Source organism: Chiloscyllium plagiosum, unplaced genomic scaffold (assembly GCF_037043375.1).
Source record: "Chiloscyllium plagiosum isolate Xiang-an unplaced genomic scaffold, Cpla_swu_hap1 HiC_scaffold_6, whole genome shotgun sequence".
NCBI lineage: Eukaryota > Metazoa > Chordata > Chondrichthyes > Orectolobiformes > Hemiscylliidae > Chiloscyllium > Chiloscyllium plagiosum.
Window position 1 is genome coordinate 28,687,959 of NW_028270144.1, and position 14,072 is coordinate 28,702,030.

The 14,072-nt window shown below is 38.8% G+C and overlaps 1 protein-coding gene across 2 annotated transcripts in view; it reads left to right on the top strand.

The window, feature by feature from the left end:
* The window catches only part of pibf1 (progesterone immunomodulatory binding factor 1), a 134,673-nt gene that overhangs the window by 54,651 nt on the left and 65,950 nt on the right, over positions 1-14,072 (top strand). For both annotated transcript variants that reach the window (XM_043691368.2, XM_087987943.1), the window contains exon 11: positions 12,949-13,114. In XM_043691368.2, the coding sequence (XP_043547303.2) occupies positions 12,949-13,114 (166 nt within the window). The remainder of the gene's footprint in view (positions 1-12,948; positions 13,115-14,072) is intronic.

Here is a 14,072-nt window from a genome sequence, read left to right on the forward strand (position 1 = left end):
TCTAAGCGAGGAGGAGGAATAGGCTATTTGGTATCTCAAGCCTGCTCGGTCTTTTAGTAACACCATGACTGATCTGAATTGTAACCTCAAATCCTTCAGAAAAATATAAGTCTGAGCTCATTATTATAATCTTGTACCTTCTCAAATATTTATATAATTTTCCCCTGAAAGATGTGACAGTGACCCTGAAAGATGTGACTGTGGCAGACTGTTATGTGTATCAGCAACTCTATATGAAATGAAAATCTTCTAACATCTTTCCTTACTTTTCTAGTGACTGTAGCACTGATTCTTCAAGCACAGAAAATAGGCTTCTCTGTTTACTCCATGAAAATTCTTCATAACTTTATAAGTATTTCTTGTGTTGTTGTGGTTCTGTTCGCCGAGCTGGGAATTTGTGTTGCAGACGTTTCGTCCCCTGTCTAGGTGACATCCTCAGTGCTTGGGAGCCTCCTGTGAAGCGCTTCTGTGATGTTTCCTCCGGCATTTATAGTGGTTTGAATCTGCCGCTTCCGGTTGTCAGTTCCAGCTGTCCAGGCTCCCAACCACTGAGGATCTCACCTAGACAGGGGACGAAACGTCTGCAACACAAATTCCCAGCTCGGCGAACAGAACCACAACAAGGAGCACCCGAGCTACAAATCTTCTCATAAACTTTAAATTTTTTGTGTTTCCTCTTGGGCCCAGGATTATTAGTGCAAACCCTCCTTTCCCACCCCAATTTTCCCACCCCAACTATATAATGTTCTCTTCAACTTCTTATCTTGCTATGAAAGTTATGTTGCTTCCTGTGAATAAAGCTGTATAATTTATATGAATTCAGCATTTGTCAAAGAACAATTAACTGCAAGTGGTATTAATGGAAAGACGTTTATATTGTTGAGTTTATGTCATGTAGGGTAAACTGTGAAGCCACTTACCTTTGTTTTAGTTCTGAACAATCTAGGATTAAGTAATTATTTTAATTCAATTTAGAAGACACCAGTGTTGTGTTTAGAAGCGAGATTCGTTTTTCTGTTAGAAATAGATCAAGGCAGTTCCAGAAACAAGTCACCTGAATAGAAGGGTTCAAGGTTCCAAGCCAAAAGAGTTTAGTTAAAAATCTGAGAAAGTTTAAACATTCAGATTTCTGCAAAGCTCATGTTGGCAGACTTGGAAAGGACGCATTAAATTGTCATCTCAGTCTATGACAAAGAAACTGTAAGTTGTCAATTAATTAGAACAGCAAAAGAGTTGGAATGGGGTGTAATTTTTCTGGACTTGAAGCTCTGTGCAGGATTGTGTTGGGGAAAATAGGTTTTCTGTGTTGGATCTTGTAATTTATCTTCTATACTTCAATATCTTAGAGTTATAGAGTTTTAAAGTATGGAATCAAACCCTTCAGTCCAACTCGTCCATGCTGACCAGTCCCATTTACCAGCATTTGGCCCATACTACTCTAAACCCTTCCTATTCATATACACATCCAGATGTCTTTTAAATGTTGTAATTGTACCAGCCTCCACCACTTCCTCTGGCAGCTCATTCCATACAACCAGTACCCGCTGCATGAAAAAGTTAACCCTCAGGTCCCTCTTAACTCCTTCCCCTCCCGCCCCAAACCCATACCCTCCAGTTCTTAACTTTTTTTTGTTGTTTTTTTAGATTAGATTAGATTACTTACAGTGTGGAAACAGGCCCTTCGGCCCAACAAGTCCACACCGACCCGCCGAAGCGTAACCCACCCAGACCCATTCTCCTACATTTACCCCTTCACCTAACACTACGGGCAATTTAGCATGGCCAATTCACCTAACCCCTGCACATTTTTGGATTGTGGGAGGAAACCGGAGCACCCGGAGGAAACCCACGCAGACACGGGGAGAATGTGCAAACTCCACACAGAGAGTCGCCTGAGGCGGGAATTGAACCCGGTTCTCTGGCGCTGTGAAGCAGCAGTGCTAACCACTGTGCTACCGTGCCGCCCAGGTTGTCTTTGTGTAATAACATTTTGCTTCTGTTAAAAAAAAACCTATATTCATGTATGTATGTTTTTGAGACTAGCCACAATGTAACTAGCTAAACAAAAGAAAAAATATGATCTATCAAGCCAAATTTCATTCTGAGATCATCATCAACTGAGATCATAACAATTGGGCTATCTTGACTGGAATCAAAGTTCATTGAATTGAAGGAAAAACTGAACATTTTCTAACAAAATGGGCAGGTGGAGGTTGTGGATGCAAAGAGAAGTGTTCAGTTTATTGCTTGGAATGGATGATCAGAATGGCTTTGACTGATACTAAGAGTTTTCTGAGAGTACAAGTCATAACAGTCGATTATTTGAAATCTTTGACTAAAGGTAAACTGAGACAGTTGGCAGATAGTTCAAGCGTGGAAATAAAATCAGGTTTTTGTAGGCTGAGATACTTAAAGTGAATACCCGCATTTACTTTGTAGCATTAGAAGGAGGGAAACCTGAAATTGAAATGTCACAGAATTAGCTAAGATTCAGTTGGGATTTTTTAAAAAAACTTGAGGTAGAGGAAAGCCAGAAAGAAAAACAAAGAATTGATTTATGAAAAGATTTGAATTAGAAGAAAAAGAATTGGAAGAAAAGGAAAGGAGAATTGGAAATAAGATTTGAATTGGAAAGGTAGCAAAAAGAGAAACAAAATATTGACAAGGAAGTTGAAATCAAAGCTTCATCTCCATGGAGGTAGGGAGATTGGACAACATGCCTTGTCCAAAAAAAAGAGTAAAGAAAGAATATAGAGGTCGTTATTTGGAGGATGATTCAAATCCAAAGAGAGATTGAATTAACTACAAATTGACACTTAGTGTTTAAATTTACAGAGAATGGAGTCAAAAGATATTTCATCTTAATTGAAAAGGCCTTTGAAACTGAAAGTCATAGAGTGTCAGATCAATCTGCTGAGTATGAAGTGGCTTGAAAAAAGTTTAAAGCATACACGATTGAATATTAACTTCATAAATTAAAGAAACCTAAGCAGACGCTTAGAGAATTTGCAGGCGAAAATAATTGCTATGGGAGCAGTTGTTCTAATCAGTGAAGTTAGACAGTGATTTTGAGGACAGAAGAGAAGTCACTATATGGGAGCAGTCAGAAACAGCATTCCAGTAAACCTTAAAAGTTCGGCGATCATGAACTATCAAAGATCGGAAAAACAGCAGTTTTGGCAAATGCCTGTGATATCATACACAGGCAGCTACAGGTATGGAAATCCTCAGAAAGGAATCCACAAGAAAGGGGGAGGAAGAGAAAACCTTCAAATGAAAGAGGTTTTTGGGAACAGACAGAAGGCCACAAAAGTAATACAGGAGAATAGCAAGAACCAACAGTGATCTAAAGAAAATGACATACTTCCATTTTAATAAGACTGGACAAGCAAAAGCTAATTACTGAAGGTTAAATGGGCAACCAATTGCAGCAGTAAGAACATTTAAGGAACCCTCAGGAAAAAGGGTATCCAGAATGTAAATGGGAATTAAAACTGTAGCTATTTTAGTGTCACCAGCAAACTTACTAATCATGCCTTGTACATTCTCATCCAAATCATTGATATACATAACAAACAGTAAGAGGCCCAGAACTGACCCCTGAGGCACTCCACTAGTCACAGACCTGTAGGTGACATGCTGAAGGCATTTTAACATATAGTCCTCAGGGGAACAGTCTCTGGGAAATGGGTAGTCGCATCCATGATGACATGGTTATATTGGTAACCCCCATTGCTTTATAGAGGCCTCATACAGTCCTTTAGATTTGATTTAAAAGTTTGAGGTGATTCACTTTGGAAAGATTAACACGAATACAGAGTACTGGGCTATTAGTAAGATTCTTGGTAGTGTAGGTGAGCAGAGAGATCTGATTGTCCAGGTGCATAGATCCCTGAAAGTTGCCACCCAGGTTGATAAGGTTATTAAGAAGGCAGATGGTGTGTTAGCTTTTATTAGTAGAGGGATTGAGTTTCATAGCCACGAGGTCATGTTGTAGCTGTACAAAACTCTGGTGCAGCTGCACTTAGAATATTGTGTACAGTTCTGGTCGTTGCATTATAGGAAGGATGTGGAAGCATTGGAAAGAGTGCAGTGGAGATTTACCAGAAATTTGCCTTGTATGGTTGGAAGGCCTTATGAGGAAAGGCTGAGGGATTTGAGACTGTTTTTGTTCGAGAGAAGAAGGTTGAGAGGTAACTTAATAGAGACATACAAGATGATCAGAGGAATTAGATATGGTGGATAGTGAGAACCTTTTCCTTTGGACGATGATGGCTAGCACGTGGGGAATAGCTTTTTAAATTGAGGGGTAATAGATATAGGACAAATGTCAGAGGTAGGTTCTTTACTCAGAGAGTAATATGGGCGTGGAATGCCCTGCCTGCAACAGTCGTAGACTCGCCAACTTTAAGGGCATTTAAATGGTTATTGGATAAATATATGGATGATAATGGAATAGAGTCTGTTAGATGGGCTTCAGATTGGTTCCACAGATCTGTGCAACATCAAGAGCCGAAGGGCCTGTACTGCGCTGTAATGTTCTATAATACAAAAAAAACGTTTTGGAATCTCTAAAAAGGGAGAGATGACTCTGGAGGATCAAGAAAACATTTGCTAGTTATTTAGATGTTCTGAATTTTTTCAAAAGGTGATGGGTTTCCTTCCATCTGAAATCATGGAGGTAAACCAGTAAAGATACTGACAGCCAATGGAGCAAGTTAGTCATTGTTGCTGGGCAAAATTGCAAATTGTCTTGCAGAGGGTTTGGTGAAGGAGAAAATGCTAATTGAAGGTATTTGTGGAAATTATAAACCAGTCCCATTAAATAGAATTAGATTAATGATCAACTGAGTGAAGAATTTTGAGTAGTGAAACAACTGCCAATGGAAGAAATTGACTTTATTTAGGGAAAATGCCCTGGGTGGTTCTACAACTAGTGGTAGAAGTGGTAGAACAACCAGTTGAGATAAAAGAAACAGATGTCCTGGGAGGAACACCCTGGATTGTCTCAGATCTTGGACTCAGAGAAATAGGAAAATGGAAAGTCTCTGAAAATAAATGTGACTTGGAAATACAGTATTGGAGATAACTTTTGAGAATTTAACTAAAATGAAGTCAGAGAATGAGACTGACCTGTTTAGTCCAACTACTAATACAAGTGCAAGAGGTGGATCCTCAATTGAGAATTATATCAAACCGCCAACTAGTGAATGAAATCAATGCCAATACAATATCTGAATGTTATTATTTGAAAGACAAAGTACAAATGAGAAAATGGAGACCACCTCAAATACTAACCGACCAGCAATAGCAGTAGCCAATCATGTGCCAGTCCTAGGTGTATATAATAACAAAATTGAATGTCCCCAAAATTCCACTGGTAGGTCAGATAGGCATTATGTAAATATAGGCTAAAATGTTAAAACATTTTTATTGGTCAGGATCAACTAAAGATATCAAAATTTGCCAGATATGCCGTACATGTCAAGTAGTGGAGAACCCCAACCAAATTAAACCTGTACCTTTAGTTCAGATACCAGCTTTGAAAACCATTTCCCTACTTGAACCAGGAATGGGAATCTATCTTTTAGCAATTATGGATGATACAAAATTTCCTGAACTTGAAAAAAAAATCTGATTGTATTTAATTTCATTAAGAAAAATTAAGGCAAAATGTCAGTGAAAATATCGATATGCAAAAACATGCAATCACATCAGTATTCAAATTTTATATTACAAATATTCAAAGAAATAATTAAGAGTTTGGAAGTAAAACAATTTAAATTTTTGCCATATAGAGTCATAGAGATGTGCAGCTCTGAAACAGACCCCTCAGTCCAACTTGTCCATGCGAACTAGATATCCTAAATTAATCTAGTTTGCCAGCATGTCGACGAACAGAACCACAACATTTGGCCCATATCCCTCTAAACCCCTCCTATTCATATACTCATCCAGATTCCTTTTAAATGTTGCAATTGTACCAGCCTCCACCATTTCCTATGGCAGTTCTGTGTGGAAAAAATGCCCCTTCGTTCTCTTTTATACCTTTCCGCCCTCACTTTAAACCTATGCCCTCTCGTCTTGGACACCCCTACCCTGGGGAAAAGGCCTTGACTACTCACCCGATCCACGCCCCTCATGATTTTAAAATTTCTTTAAGGTCACCCCCTCAGCCTTCCGACACTCCAAGGAAAGAATCTCCAGCCTATTCAGCCTCTCCCTACAGCTCAAACCCTCCAACCCTGGCAACATCCTTGTAAATCTTTTCTGAGTCCTTTCAGACTTATTAACATCTTTCCTATAGCAGGGACACGAGAATTGAAGGCAGTATTTCAAAAGTCGTCTAACCAATGTTCTGTACAGCTGCAATATATCTTCCCAACTCTGACACTAAATGCACTGACCAAATGCTGCCTTCACTATCCTGTTTACTTTTGACTCCACTTTCAAGGAACTATGAACCTGCACTCCAAGGTCTCTTTGTTCCCAGGACCTGAGCATTAAACATGTAGGTCCTGCCCTGATTTGCCTTACCATAATGTAGCCACTCTCACTTATTTAGATTAAACTCCATCTGCCACTCCTCAGTTCACCTGAACAAGATCCTGTTATACTCTGAGGCAACCTTTTTCACAATCCACTACACCACTAATTTTGGTGTCACCTGCAAACTTGATAACCATACCTCATATATTCATATCCAAATGACAAAAAGCAGTGGATTCAACACCACTATTTGCTACTGGTCACAGGCCTCAGTTTGAAGAGCAGCCCACCACCAGCACTTTCTGTCTCCTACCTTCCCACAGTCTCAAGGAATTTTGGAAAGATGCTATCAACTTTAAAGGTTTTGATTAGAACATGTGGTCAGGAATGTCCACATGATTGAGACAAAGGAATTAGGAATCCTCCTAATCAGTTTGCCGGATTCAATTTTTAAATCCGATATATGGACATGAAGTGTGAGAACAGCTTAAATTGATTAAAAAAGTAATGTTTAAATCAAGGCTCAGAGACTACACTTCCAACCTATGTTTCAAGTTTCAAAAAGAAAGTAATCAAAGGTGAGAGTTGGCCAAGAAACATTTACAAAGAGCCCAACAAGCATTGAAAGATTGAAATTTTGTTGCTGGAGACAAGGTGTCAGTATTATTACCTGTCCCTGAGGAACTAATTAAAGCAAGTTTCACTGGAACTTAATGAATGAGAATGAAACTCAATGATGCGAATTCTGTAGTGAATACTCCAGACAGAAGGAAACGTGTGTCAACTTGATATGCAACAGAGATACTTTGGGCAGAGGGGATAATCAGGAGAAAAGTATCTTTGCAGTAATGAAAGAAATAGGGAGTGAACTAAAAGTATTGAAAGAATTGGCAAATGAATCAGACATTGAAAATTCAAACATTGATCCTCCCGTAATAAGATTACGAAATGAGAAGGTGCTGGAATGATTTTAAATAGTATGCTGTGGTGGTTTTGAAAAGTTGTTGCAGGCACACATCCTTTTACACGAATAAACTAGGGAAAACATCTTTATGGGTACATAATGTTGATGTACGAGCTGCATTGTTTATAAAACAACATGCTAATATATATTTTCAATTGACCTTTTTGGATATGGTATAACACACCTCCACAGCAGGTGGGACTTGAGCCTGGGCCTCCTTGAATGGATGCTTCCTCTTGTAAGGCAATCTAGAATAAGAGGTCATAATTTTACATTGAGGGATGAGATGAGAAGGAATTACTTCTCTCAAAATTGATTTACTAAAAGTATAAGGAGTTGAAAACTGGAGTGTAATTTTTCTGGACTTGAGTCTCAGCAATGAGTAGTGTTGGAGGAAAAGGTTGAACCCTGTTCTGTGTTTATAGATCTTGCTCTCTCTGTCACCAAATTTGGCTTTATTTTTTCTAATTCATCCTATGTGTAATAAATGCATTTTCTACTTTAAAAGAAAATTGCAGCCTTATGTGAATATGTTTCAATGACTAATCATCACATTAATAAACTTATTGAAGAATAATGATCTATCATGCAGGTTACTTGTGCGATCTGACTTGTTCAGTAGTACCATCAACTAGAGTCGCAGTGTTGTCAGATTTGAGGATTGCACTCAACCAAAACCGCCATGCCACCCAAAATCTCTGGAAGCCTTCCACAACCCCAGGATCACCTTCCATTAATATCAAAGATGAGAAGTTCACTTTCTCAACAAGCCAAATCCTACCAACTAACCCTTTTCTCATCAGTGCTGGTTTGCCATTTTCCTCCACATTGTTAGTAATCAACAACAAAGAAATTGCAGTTGCAGAGTCAAATAAAAATTAACATGCCATTTTAGGGATTATAATTGTAGATGTGAATAGATGCTGGGGTGGGTGAACAAATACAGGTAGTGAGCAGGGACATGGTAAAGGATAGGATGCAAGTACAATCAAGGAGGTTCTGATGAAGAGTCATTTCTGCTTTCTCCCGACAGATGATGCCAGATCTGTTGAGTTTTTCTCACAATTTCTGTTGTTGTTTCAGATCTACAGTTGTTTGTTTTATACTACTGACAAGGAGGTGATGGGTGCATAATGCTGCAAAGGCCTTTGGACAAGAATATCATGCAAGTTAAGATTAATGAGGAGAAGAAGAAAGGAATCAGTCCAATACTGGAGACTTTGATTAATGAGATACAGTGAAGGAGAAAGGAGTCAGTCCAATACTGGAGACTTTGAATGCATATGTAAAGGTAGAGGATTCACCAAGTGCTGTGGTAAAATGAGAAATAGTGGAAAGGATAGTTTGCCACTTTCAGGTGGACAGGATATTGAGATAGTATCTACCTATTCCCCCTTCTGGAGGCAGAATGGGCAAGTGGAAGAAGGTTGAAGTTGAAATGGTTGAATGATTGTTTCACAGGATAGAGGAAACCGTGGATGGGAGCAGCTGGGAGGACGATTTTGAGTAGGGAGCAAGTGGTATGGAAGGGAGGCATTGGAAGTGAACCACTAAGGGTTTAGGACAAACAGTGGAAAATGGGGCCCTAAATCTCTTTTTTTTAATAAAACTCAACAGTAACCCATATACCTTATCCCTCTTTGCCTTCTTTCTTATCCTCTCCCATTTCTTTTCTTCCATTATCCATCCCCCAATGCTTACTTCCCTCTTACCCCCTCCCCTCCAGCTTGTGAGGCTCACTCCATATGTGCAAGATTTAATAATCCTGTCATCAAAGCAATCATAAATTAAGGAGGGTGGGTTTCAAATATCTTTCCAAACTAAATTGTAATTTTGAGTTTTCCTATTTTTATCAATTGCAGCTGAAATTTGAAATGAGTATTTGATATCTCATCACGAAGAAAATGGAACCATAACTGTGTATAATCTATAAGTTCAGAAATAAAAATAATAAGAGTTTAAAACAGATCAGTTTGATATATGTTACAAAGGCGAATCAGTTTCTGAATAAGACAAAAATGAGAATATTTTTCCTTTGGGGGTCATTTGTTAATAGAAATTTCTTCCTAAGAATGCAGTGGAAGTAGGGTCACTGAATTAGTGCAAGGCTAAGTTTGGTAGAATGAATCAGAGTGGTAGCAGGCAAGCAGAACACTGAAATTGAAACCACAATCACATCAGCCAGGATCTGACTGAATGGTGGAGCAGGCTCAATGGGCTGAATGGTCTATTCATCCTCTCAAGTCCTATGTTACAACGTGATCGATCATGTGTTGTCTGATGTAGCAATGCTTTGCTTGAAGTGATTCAACAGATACATATATAACCTGTGAAAATGCCAACAATTTAATACTAAATGATTAGCATGAAGAATGTTTACGACAGAATTTTTGTAAATCAGATCTTAATTCGTTGCTTGGAGTTCTAATTTTCATTATTTGAAATAGGTTGCTCTGGGTCCCTTGTGGCGTGTGAGAGGAGTTGCCAAAAGAGTTTGGTTTTATAATGGCTATAGTAGGTCATTATTTTATGATATTTTACCAAGCTGCTTGCTGTCGAATTGCTTTAATAAAAGAAGCTGATGTATGTTAGCAATTTTAATAATGAGAGGTATTTGCCACGCCATACTTCGGCACAGAAGGCAGTTTATGCAATCAACAGTTAACAAATGTAAAATACATTTGCATTCATACATTTGCGTTGCATTTATTTTACACCTTTTCACAATATTTTTTGAACTGACATGCATTTATGTATAACTGCTTGAAGTGTTTTGCATGAATTTTACCAATGAAACACTACATGTCCCCTTTGCTCCTGGTGTTAGATGTGCTGCAATGCAGTAAATACATGCTTTGAATGCCTGAAAATCCTTGGTACAGTTGTTGAGCATACCCAGAGTTTTTAAGCAAGCAAAAAAAGATTGCTCACATTCGTACAATTCAAAGTTTCTGTGCCAACAATGACAGATGCTGTGATACAGCTGAGATGTAAAATGATTTAAGAAATTATTCAAACTGCATTTTGTTCAGGTCAAGATGATAAAAGGAGCAGCGTTTTTGGGATTCCTTTACTATGTCTAGAGATGAGGACTCAGCAGTAACTTGCCATTGGTGTTAGCTGCCATGAAATCCTTTCAGTGCAGATCCATAATCAGAAATCATGGCTCTTCATACGTATTACATTAGAAATGTGGGATGAATAGCATTATTGCAAAATAACAAGGATTATTTTTGTAACCAAACTTAATACAGTAAAATAAAAGATATCCTTTCAAGTAGTATGTTTCCCACTCTACAACACAGTTAAAAGTCACCTTGATAGCATGCGAAAAATAATATAAAATTGATTTTGTAAATGTTTCCAATTGCTAAAGTAGCAAATATCATTCTACAATAGTTGTATATAAAATATTACTGGGATTGCTGTTGAATAGTGATTGGAAAGTGAATTTATGTGTTTAGTATATAAAATATTATTTGAGTGTAAGTATGTTTACATTCAAATCGTGTGAATTGTTCTGTGTCTTTGTGGAAATTGTGTTGCTGCATGTACTCTTGACCTTTTCAAAACTCAGGACAAACATGGTAATTAGTAAGAAAGTTTCTACAACTCCAAATTGTTGATAGGCATATGGAGCATGTGGTAAAGTCATTAGTTTGACTAAAATGATCACCAGGGGAAAGTGAGCACTGCAGATGCTGGAGATCAGAGCTGAAAATGTGTTGCTGGAAAAGCGCAGCAGCATCCAAGGAATATGAGAATCGACGTTTCGGGCATAAGCCCTTCTTCAGGAATCTGAAGAAGGGCTTATGCCCGAAACGTCGATTCTCCTGTTCCTTGGATGCTGCCTGACCTGCTGCACTTTTCCAGCAACACATTTTCAGCTAAAATGATCACCATTCAGGTACTGATTAATGCCTACAGTTTATACAATAGAACTTTCTGTGAAGTTCCTCACTTAAAATGGGGTTGTGTTCCTGAAAATTGTGACTTTATGTGAAGCATTAATTCCTTTAAGCTGTGTAGGATATACGATGGGGGTCCTTCCCTCACTGATATGCTGGTGCCTTTGCATGTTCCAGGCTGCATTATGACTGCTGCCAGGTGGCATCATTTTGGGGTCCATAATTTCTTTATAAATTGTTGTTGCCTCCACCTGCAGGTTCCACTTGGGCCACTGCCCGAGGGACCTGGCTTCTTGGCTGGCTATGCAGCCTTGACCTTCGTCCTCCTCCTCCTAATTCACATTTTTGGTTGTGTTTGGGCTTTGAGGCATTTTCTTTCCCCCTCTTGATGATGGTCAGGACCCACTGAGGGCAAATCATGACTTATAGCTGGTGGGGTAGTGCAGGGAACATCTGAGTTCTGTCCAGCGGGCAGGGGTGTGACTTGATGGCAGGGGTGCACGTAAGTGGGGAGGGTAATGGCTGCTCTAATTTGGATAGCATTCAGCATCTCTCCTGCGTTATTTTGTGAAATGTGGGCCACAGTCTACTGCAGGGCCCTGGCAAGTTCTTTTTTCCTTCACACATATAGGAAGATACTGTGTATCAAACCTTAGACCAGCGCACTTAAGGGAAAGAAAAACTGAATTGATCCTGGATACTGTCAGTGCAAATCCTATTTACTTCCGTAGCATATGCATTTTGACCATTGGCCCCATTTGGGAGAAACCACAATATCCAATTTGAAAGGAAGGAGATTGGGTCTAAGACTAAATTTTAAAACTAAATAGGGGCAATTATGTAGGTGCAAAATCTGAGTTAGCTGAACTGAACTGCCATACTAGGCTAGGGAATTAATTAATAGACATTCAGTGGCAGACATTTAAGGACTATTTCAGAATACTCAGATGTATGTTCTGTTCCGTTTTGCACGTTCATAAGCCTACTTGAATGGTATGTTCATTAGAAATTTTGGAAAGAGTGCAGAAAAGATTTATAAGGATTTTACCAGGACTAGAGAGTTTGAGTTATAAGGAGAAGCTGGATAGGCAGGGACTTTTTTTCCCTGAAGCATAGGTGTTTGAGGTGTGACCTTACAAAGGTTTTTAAAATCATAAAGGGCATGGATAAGGTAAATCACAAAGATGCCTTCCCTGTGGTAGGTGAGTTAGAAACTAGAGGGCATCATTTTAAGGTGAGAGGGGTAAGATTTAAAAGGAACACGAGGGGCAACTTTTTCACACACAGGATGGTGCGCATATGAATGAACTGCCAGAGGAAGTGGTAGATGCAGGACAGTTACAATATTTAAAAGATTTGGACAGGTACATGAATAGGAAAGGTTTAGAGGGATATGTGCCAAATGCAGGTAAATGGGACTAGTTTAATATGGGAAATTTGGTTGGCATGGATGAATTGGACCGAAGGGTCTGTTTATGAAGTATGACTTTATGGGCATTATTATTATAACTTAACGTAAATAAAATTTATGCAAATCAATTAAAGGAAACACTAAATATATTTTCCTACCTCGTTGTTTCTTTTTAGGTTTAGGCAGATACAAGTCACCACAGATAGCCGCATATCTGAACTCATGAATCAGACAAAGCTAAAAACGTTTGAGGCGGAGCGTGCTCAGTTGGTGCAAGAGGAAACTGCCAAGAATCTCAAACAGTGCCAGGTGGAATGTGATAAGTACCAAAAGAAACTTGAGGTAAAATATTTTATTTGCATTTTAGGGCAACCAAATAGTATGCACATAACAGTTTAAAAAAAAAAAATCCATGTCCACAAATCATGATAATTTGATCCATATTTTGCATTGTCCATTTTACTTTTTTACTATACTCATTACACTCGGTGACACTGTGATCCTAAAATTTGTTTGTTAAGATGGTGAACAAGGCTACAAGTCAAGCAGAGTTTGTCAGACCAGAATCAATTTTGGCTCCCATTTCTGGGTCTCTACCTCTACTGTTTAAATCTGAAAATTTCAGAGCAAGTGGACATTCCTTGCACATATCGTTCCTCTGTTCTGAAGTTGTAGTAAGTGGTGGAACTGCCTCCCCCTGCCAGTTCAACTGTTACTGTTGATTTCCTGAGGCACCATGGCTGTAGAGCATGCTACTCTTTTCCCATGGAAATATTGCTGCTGCAAAAGAAGTGAGGACAAATTGTCAACTTGAACTTTTGAAAAAATGTAACTCCCTGCCAAAAACTCCCTGCTCCCCATTATGGAGCAGTTGGGTATCCCAATGGCTTTTCTGTCCTCTTACAGGACAGAAGCCCAAGGATTGTCCTGAATTTGCAAGTGTCAGTGTCCTTTCTAATTGCTTTCACAATTTAGGATGGATGCAGTGTCCAGCTAGATTGGTAATAAGTTCCATCCACACTTGTGGAGGTGAGAAATTTTAAATGTGAAAATATCACTGGATCCACTAGTCTTCATATAATTTTGTTATTTATTTTGTATTCAAACTCTATGCACACCTAACTATTTATTTGATGTAATGGAATTTGACCCACAACCAGTGAGGTCAAATTCCATTGAACCAAAAGTAAATTTAGCAACGCAACAAGGGACAGTACACGCTAAGTTACAATAGAGCACCGGAATACATCTTGTTTCACTGTCTTCCAGGGGAGGGAGGGAGGAAAGGAAAATCAGGAAA